The sequence below is a fragment of the Crocodylus porosus genome, unplaced genomic scaffold, assembly GCF_001723895.1.
Source record: "Crocodylus porosus isolate Cpor-Errol unplaced genomic scaffold, CroPor_comp1, whole genome shotgun sequence".
NCBI classification, from domain to species: domain Eukaryota; kingdom Metazoa; phylum Chordata; order Crocodylia; family Crocodylidae; genus Crocodylus; species Crocodylus porosus.
Window position 1 is genome coordinate 98,224,304 of NW_017728947.1, and position 8,934 is coordinate 98,233,237.

Consider the following 8,934-nt stretch of genomic DNA (forward strand, 5'->3'; position numbering starts at 1 on the left):
ATATTATTAAACAAAATTCAAGCATAACATTTGTTATTATGCTGTTACCTTGGGCAGCCTTGGCCTGTATATTCATTTACTGTGTCTTGTGTTATACATACTAGGTTGTAAGCTATTCAGGGCAGGGTCTATCTTGTATCTTTTGTATGATAGTCTAGCACAGTAAGACTTTGAGCCATTATGACCAGGTTCCCTAGGTGGCACTACAGTATGGATCAAAAAATCAAGAGATGCTGAGGATAACTTTCATAGGGTACAACCTAATGGGTACTGATTTGATCAAACTTAATGCTTTGTTTTTAGTTATGTCAACATGTAGCTATACTTGAAATGTGCCAAAACTCCAGTGGGGAAGGTGTCAGAGGGGTCCTTCGGAGACGGGGGGGAGATAACTGTGTGGCTGGCCTGGCGGTGCCAGGAGCTGGTGTACAAGCAAAAAAAACCCCCAAAACGACAACAACAAAACTTTTAAAGATTAAAGGAAAAAAAGTGTTTAATTTGGGAAGAGACAAAGCAGTACCTTACTCTGGTAGATCCTTTTGGTGAGAGAGATCTATTTGTCAGTCACATTGGTGTGTAATTTGTAATGTGTCTTGAGAAGGATGGAACAACATATTGTTTTTAGTTAAGTACTCATTTAAATCAAATAGAAGATTTATAAAAACTAATTTGAGAATTGCATTTAATCAGTTCTAGCTAAATTATTAATGTTTGCTCTTAATGTCAGTGCTCATAAAGTAGCTATTTTTATAACACTGCCTTTCAGAAGGGGAAAGACCCAAACTATTGAAAACTAAGGTCCTGATTCTGCAAGCTCATAAACTGGTTTGTTACTTTTTACATAGTCCCATTTACTTCAGTTTCACTTAAAACTAAGCATATTCAGAACTGGTTGTGGTTTCAGGGCTGAAATGTATATTGAAACTGAATGGCCCTTTTTATGATTAACTCTATCTAGGAGCCTTAGTTAAGCGCAAAAACTCCATTGTGCAATATAGTTTATAAAAATGGAACCAGAAATAACCTTGTTCACCCCCCCCCCCCCAAACAGATGAAATAACAAATGGATACAAACAGGGGAAAGTACAGGGAAACAGTAACCCAGTATTGGTCCCTAATGGCAGGCAAAGCTCTCAGCATGTCAGTGGTTTTATCATTGAATGCTGTGTAGGCATCACAATAAAGAAGAGATTTAAGAAAGAACTGAGAGGATGATTAGATTAGTTTTGTAGTTGTTTACATGGCAGGATGAGAAAAGCCATACAAGTACTTGTTTGAAAATCTAAATGCGTAGGTGAAGGAGACTGGCATCCTGGGCCAATCAGGTGTTGCATGCAAGGGAAATAAAGCAGAAAAGAGGAGGTATACAGACAAGCGTGAGAGGAAGACAATGAAGGCCAGAAATGTTAGTGGTGAAAATGGTTGTTACTACTCAGCACTCGGGGAAATCAAGTAGTTAAAAATGCTTCTATTTTGTAAAAAGCATTCTACTACTCATTTTTGTGCAAAACACCCTTTGACATTTTCAGAGTTTTATTGCAAGTTGAGAGTACTTTGTATAATTCAGCTCATGGTTCATGCATAAAAATGGAATTTGGCGCTCTGTTGAATTGGTGTCTTGTCCCTGGCTTGGACTGCAGAACCAAGACACAATTGTAAGTGTTCATAGGAGTTTGAATTGTAAGGGTTTGTAGTGTGGATCTAGTTTGTATGCATATAAAGCAGATTCTGAATATATGTTCCTATCTAATTATTTTCTGTCCATAAAATAAACATTCTAAATCAATAAGGGCTTTTTTTCTTTTTAAGATTTTTCCTTGGTGACATCCTTTTAGAAAACTGATGCTGTTTTCTAAATACCCTTTTTTGCTTAAAGAAGATCTTTATATTATAACTGAGGGAATAGTGCCTGCCACACAAGGAAAATGGAGGTGGTAATCCAGTGTGAAACAAATTTGTCTCAAACAAAAAATATCAGTTTGTGAGTTGAAAACTTGAATGTATTTTAAAAGTGCACATATTTTAAAATGCAGAATCTATATTTAATGTACAGAATTTATTATTTTCAAAGTTTTGTTAGGGTTTTTTTTCTGGAATTGAGTTGAGCAAAAAACTTATTTGAAAAAGTAATGTCTTTTTTCTGCACAATCATTGTTTTTGGCAAATGCAGGCAAACCAGCAATGATGCACTACTATTAGTGTGTTCTATGATATCATAAAGTGTTACTAGAGTACAGGCGTCTAGTGATATTAAGCATTTTCAGAACCTCTCCAAAGTGTATGTTGCTTGAAAATTCAAAATGCCTGCTGTTAGTATGCAGTGTTGCTACAAAATAACCTTAGGAAAGAAAGGGAGAAGAGAACTGCAAAGTCTTTTTCAAGTAGTATGGCATATCTACCTTATCATAACCAAATATTTTTACTTTTTCAGATGTTCCTCCTGCTGACCAAGAAAAGCTTTTTATTCAGAAGTTGCGACAATGTTGCGTCCTTTTTGACTTTGTTTCTGATCCACTAAGTGACCTGAAGTGGAAGGAAGTAAAACGAGCAGCTTTAAGTGAAATGGTAGAGTACATCACACACAATCGCAATGTGATCACAGAACCCATTTACCCAGAAGTAGTTCATATGGTAAGTGTTTTAACACCTAGAAGTATTCTGAATTTTTTTTCATAATCCAGATGGATGCTTTACTTTATTTTACTAACACATAACTGATCTTTGTAGCTTTCAGTATTTTAAGTTTTTTGTGTATCAGCTGGTCGTCTTTCAAAATTCTGTTGCCAGTGCTGGCAATGTTAAGTTCTTCCTTTGTTTATTCATTAGCAGAGGAACTGTAATGTATTTATGACAGAAATTAAATTAAGTTACTAGCTCGGAGGTCAGCAAGCTATGGCGTACAGGTCAGATCTGGCCCAGGAAGGTTTGACTCAGCCTTGCATAGCACAGGGAATCGGGCAGTGCGCACACAGCCATGCCAAACTACCTGTCAGCTCCACGGCCTTCCCTTTTGCCCTTTCGTGCCTGCACTTACCCGATTCATCTGCAGTGAAGGTACCTGCAATAGAGATGAGTACAGATGGCTTGAGCTGTGCTTTAGAAAAGTTGATTTATTGGTTTTTTTCATGTTATGTTAAAATAACATTAAGGTTTGCAAAGCTGGAGTTCTTGAAAGTTACAAAATGCCAGAATTAAGTTTATATATGCAACCTTGTTTTGTCCCCCTTTAATTCATAATCACACGCTAAACCAATAAGAGTGAATTAATTCTATATTCAGATCAGGATTTAAATAATTGTCACACTATTCATCCTTTGTACTGAGGCAAGTGTCCCACACAGGGGGGGAAAATGGTGTGTAATCACTTTAAAGACCTGTATTACTCCTCCCTACCCTCAACTTATGGTCCCACTTCCTCTTATCACACCCTTGCCATGTCTGCACAAGAGGCTGACTGAGCAGTAGCTGGATACTACTTGCACAGTAGCATTGTGTGGCAAAAATCATGATGTGACACTACTGCATCGTAGTATGAGGCTGCTGTGCAGTAGTATCATAAAGGTATTTGCCAGCACTATTGCACAGTAACGTGGGTTCATAGGTTCATAGATGTAGGGTCGGAAGGGACCTGAGTAGATCATCAAGTCTGACCCCCTGTCCCTGGGCGGGAATGACTGCTGGGCTCATATGACCCCTGGTTACTGTTTATACAAGTACTAAATGAGTGCACGGTAACAGCTCTTGTAGACGTGGCCTCTTTGTCTTCATTTCCTCCTTCCTTCACTTTCTTCTTTGCCCTGAGAGCATCAGAGGAAGCTTTGAGAACTCAGAATAGTCATTCTGCTCTCTGTTTTGGTGTATGCCATAGTGTAGCAACAATTGGGCCTTGATCCCTGCAGTCCTTAGCTGGACCATGTTCAGTACGGATGTAATCTTTGAAGAATGTAGCTGCCAAATTCTGCCAAGACTGTACTGAACAGATGTGAACCTGGACTTCTTTCCCTTTTGTTTCAAAGCTTTATAATGGGACTAGTTTTTGTAATACTTCACCTCAGAACAAGTAAAGGCATGTTCTTTAAGCAAAGGTGGCTGGATCCTGTCATCTTTTTTTTTCAGTTCTTCCGCCAAATTGTGGGGGCTCTGGAGCCTCTCAAAAATGGTTGTAAGAAATCAACGTTTTAGTACTGATATGTGGCTGGCTACTTTCAGTAAAGTAGGTCATGAAAAGTAGAAGTAAATTTGTGTATTTTTCCTGCAAAAGAGGACCCTAGTTGTATTCTGTATCATTCTGGAAATTGCTTGTTGACCCAGAGGGTGTTCTCATGAAGATTTTGTAGACGTCACTCAAGAACTTGGATTCTTCCCAGAGTGTGAGGCTCCTTAGGCACCTCGCAAAGACAAGGATTTGCAAACTACGTGGGGTATGTATATAACCATAGTTGACATCTGTGCAGGATGCCTCAGGTGGTCTGGATGATTGCTGCAGCAGAGTGCCAGTTTTCTAATTGGGTGCACTGGATTGTCATTGTGCTCTAGTTGAAAGGCGAAACAGTACCTTTTGCAAATAAAAGCTGCAGTTGGTGGCTACACAGCTGATCCTTCACTCAGCATCCAGTTGTGAATTAATTGGGTTGCAAACATCCCAGATATGAAAAATCTGGGTTGTCTTGTACCATACATGCACATGTGTAATAAGGCATTGAGGCTGCTTAGTGAAGAGACTTGCATTAGTGTTCCAAGTATATGGATAACTTCATTTCAATTTCATTTCTCTGCTGAATCAGATTTGATTATGTTTAATGAAGAGTGAAGCAGATGAGAACCAACTGGCTGTGACTCAGTACAGCCAAAACCAAGTAGTGATGGTGCTTTGGTATACATAATGAAGCTGGGAGAGAGTTGCATGTGTCCCCTGATTGAGCATGTGTGGCTAACATTTGTGATTAGAGTGCTTAACTTGTAGGTTTGACAGGAATTAGTTGAGTGTGGAAGAGATGGGAGATATGGCCAGGATATGTTTGATCGAAGCGTACTTCCTCATTTTTCTTTCAGCTGAAGATATTACTAACATACTTCACGCTTTCGTCACCTTGTGATTAGAATGTCTTACAAATGCTGATGCAGAATACAACCAGCTGCCTAATTAAACACCTTATTGGGAACAAACTGACTACATCTGTAATCTGCACTTTTTGATGGTTAGCTTCCAGGTGAATTTAAATTGGTTTCAACTGTAGAATTGTAAACGATGAGAGATCTGTGCGCATAAGAGACCTCCTCAACAATGTTGCCACATCTGTCCTTGGTGAGGACACTTGCAGAGATCTTGCTTTCTAAGAGCAGCATAGAGGGGGTTGCTGTTAGAACATGCTAAGGGCCCTTCAATGCAAGCTGCTCTTGCATCTACTAGTCCAAAACAAGGCCTTTACCTTTCGGAAATATTACATAGCCTCTGTATTTCTCTCTTTAGCCACTCTGGAGATTGGAGTGTGAGTTGGGTATGCTCTGAAATCAATGAAGTACTAGTCTACTGTGTATAATTATGACTGGATAAGGAATTAAACTAGGATTTCTGTGCACTTTGTGAAGGTGAATCATTGGAGCTTTTGGGCTGCTCTCTCTCATGCATGTTGTCGCAGGGTACTAAGGTGTGCCTGTTCCTTTAAGGGCAGAAACTGCCTAGAGAGAGGGCCCGAGGAGCCAGGCAGAAACCCCATAGGTGCAAGTTGCCATGGCAGCAGGCTAATGAGGAAATTAGCTAGCACCTGTCCCAGGTCAGCTGACCAGAAGAAGGCAGGGCCCTGGGCACATATAAGCCCCAGAGCTGGGACTGAAGGCACTTAGTGCTCTGGCAGCAGCCAGGGGGAGTAGAGTTTGTGCATAAAAGCTCCATGGAGTTGTCTGGGTGCCTATTTTGCTTCTGGTAAGACTAATGAGCTTTAGGAGCTCCTAAAGTATCTGGGGCTAGGAGGCACACATTGTTGAGGGAGAAGCTCACCTCCTTAAAGCGGCAGAGTGTGACCTCCAGTGTTATGGTTGCTGTTAGGTTATATCCCAGGGGCTTGTATTTACATTATTAGTCAAATCCAGTGGACTGGATGAGGCTGTTGCGGAGGAGGAGGCCTCATTGGGGTATACTACCATGTAGAGCCCCAGCACCAGAGGGTGCGGCAACAGGGCCGGAGAGAACCTAGTGCCAGTGGGGGTGCGTGCGCAGATGGGGGCTAAGGGCCCAATGATGGCAGGAGGTCTAGCTAAACTAAGGCCCCAGAGGGACAATGTTTTAATACCACCTGCAAGGCATGGGGTGTAGTAAAAGTTTTTTGGAGCCATGCATCTAGCCCATAAGGCTCAGGGTGTCTCGAGGCACAGACGTTGAGTGATTACCAGCAAGGAATCCAAGGTCAGCAGGATCTAATGGGGTTCAGCAGGACTGTGGCCACACAAGCTCATGGGCAGCCTACCAGCTTATTATTTCAACCAACAAGACATGGCAGGCGAGATTAGAAGGCTCCTGCAGGGCAGAGCAGTCATGGACACGGACCCCTAGGGGTTGGCCAACCCTGGGTACCCCACGCTGTGACACATGTAGCTAATTTTTGAAAAAGCAATATATGACTCACTTTTCAGTTGCAGCTGTAGTAGATTCCAAGCAACTATTAATTTGGTATAGCATAAATGTTTGAATCTGCACAGCTCTGCTTTTAAAATCCAATATGAAGTTATTCGTGTTGTATAAACAGCCATCAAGTCTTGTTTCTCAAACATCAAGTCCAAATTTTCAGAAGCAGACTGGCACAATGGAATTTCCATGGCTTTGCTGGGCACCGTAGGACTTCGCAGTCTGTCACACACTTTCCAAGTGATACCATTGTTCATATCCTCCCATGAATTGCTAATGCTGTTATATGGAAGAACATATCTAACTGTTCTAGCTTTTAAATGGCTCAAAAACCCCATATGGCACAATTCACAAAACATCATGGATTTATCCATGATACTGTTTTGAGAGAGAGGAATAATTTACCCTGTTCCAATGAAGTATCTATAAAATATGGTACAAATACCATATTTTATCATAAATAATACACATTTTTCTCTCAAAACCACCTTGGGGAAATAGGGTATGCATTATATACAAGAAGTATAGCTCCCTGGAGGTCCAGAAGGCTCACAGCAGGGGATCAGTGGCAACATTAATTGCTGCACTTCCAGGACCCATGGCAAACAACACTGCCACCAGTCCCCTACTACCAAGTTTCCAAAACCATGGAGAGCCCCCAGGCCAGATGATATATAACCCTGCACACTTGTTCAATCCTGTGCATGGTCCTGGACCTGGCACACAGCCTTAAATCTGTCATTCCAGACTGGGCCAGTAATTTTGTTGGGCTGTGGCTAGACTACACGCATGGCCCTGATACAGTGCATGGGGTTAGATCTGGCACATGACCCAAGACCCAGCATGCCAGATTACCTAGTTACCTGTCCTGGAAGGTAAGAATGTTTTTCTTCAAGCTCTGTATAAAAAAAACCCCAAAACAAAACAGGGTGCATATTGTATTCAGGAGAAGGGTATACATGATAAAATGTGGTAATGTTCCCCAGATGTATGTTGTATCCATTTCAGAATATTTAGCTATGCTTATTTGAAAGATGAGTTGCTTAAGGAGTCTCTTGTCAAGTTCATTTTTAATATACAGCACTCTGGGAATTATAAATAAACAACTTTTCACACAGATAAGTGAAAAGACAAATGCTGATTCAACATAAAATGTTAATTTTGCCTATGTAACATTTGTAACATGCAAAATACTATTCATGTACTACACATTACTTTACTAGTGTGTTATGATGCTGCATTTGACATTTTCATTCTGAAACACTAACACTTAAATTTTTCCGATAAGAAAGCTGGTTGTGTTGTGTCATTTTCGATATTTCTAATGTTTTGTTAGCCTTTTACAGCTCATTTTGTAGTGCAGTAAATTTCCCAGCTCTTTTTTTGCACTTGTCATCTTTTTTATCAAAATACTTTTTTTTTCCCTTTCTCAGTTCTGTTGACAGGAGTAAACAGACTTTTATTGATTGATACTATCATAGGCCAATGAGCTACCAGAAAGCAAACCATCAACTCTTTCCTAAACTTCAGCTCTGTACACGGTAGTAAAAAATGTGGACCTTTTTTTTCCAAAACCTGGTTTATTTGGGGAAAATCTTACTATTTGATTTTGAGTATCCACAAGTAAACCAGACTCTTTCCTGAAGAGCTGAGTCTTAAATACAGATGTGTGACAATAAGGGATGGGTATAGAACTACAGAAATACAGGCCAGAAAGGGACGGTAGAAGTTGCTGAGTTCAGCCCCTGCTCAAGACAAGATCATCCCTGTTTAAACCATCCCAGAGAAATGTTTGTCTAACTTGCACTTAAACAAACAAAACCTCTATTGGTAGAGATTCTAAACTCTTCTAGATAACATATTCCAGTAGTTAACCACCTTCATGTTCAGAAAGTTCTGCCTGGTATCTAAATTAAATTTTCCTGAATGCAGTTTAAGGGCATCAGTTTTTGTCCATCCTTTTTGTAGATATTTTTATTTTACTTTTTAATTTTATTTTTATATATAAGATTGTCCCTAATTCTTTTCTTATCTGAACTAAAAATATTCCAGTTCTGCCAGCCTTTCTAAATTTGATTACAATACTCCTGTATCCTGTACATCTAATGCTGTTATGTCTTTACATTATTACAGTGACTCAAATTCAGCTTGTGATCCAGTTCACAGGTCCTTTTCTGCAGTATTGCACATTAGCTAGTCATTCCTCATTTTGTATTTTGTGCATATAGATTTCATAGATTTCATAGACATTAGGGCTGGAAGGGACCTCGGGAGATCATCGAGTCCAGCCCCCTGCCCAAAGGGCAGGAAGT

General features: G+C 40.1%; 1 protein-coding gene across 2 annotated transcripts in view; it reads left to right on the top strand.

The window, feature by feature from the left end:
* PPP2R5C (protein phosphatase 2 regulatory subunit B'gamma) overlaps positions 1–8,934 on the top strand; it is a 143,160-nt gene that overhangs the window by 82,257 nt on the left and 51,969 nt on the right. For both annotated transcript variants that reach the window (XM_019552524.1, XM_019552525.1), the window contains one exon: positions 2,432–2,631. In XM_019552524.1, coding sequence (XP_019408069.1) covers positions 2,432–2,631 — 200 coding nt within the window. The remainder of the gene's footprint in view (positions 1–2,431; positions 2,632–8,934) is intronic.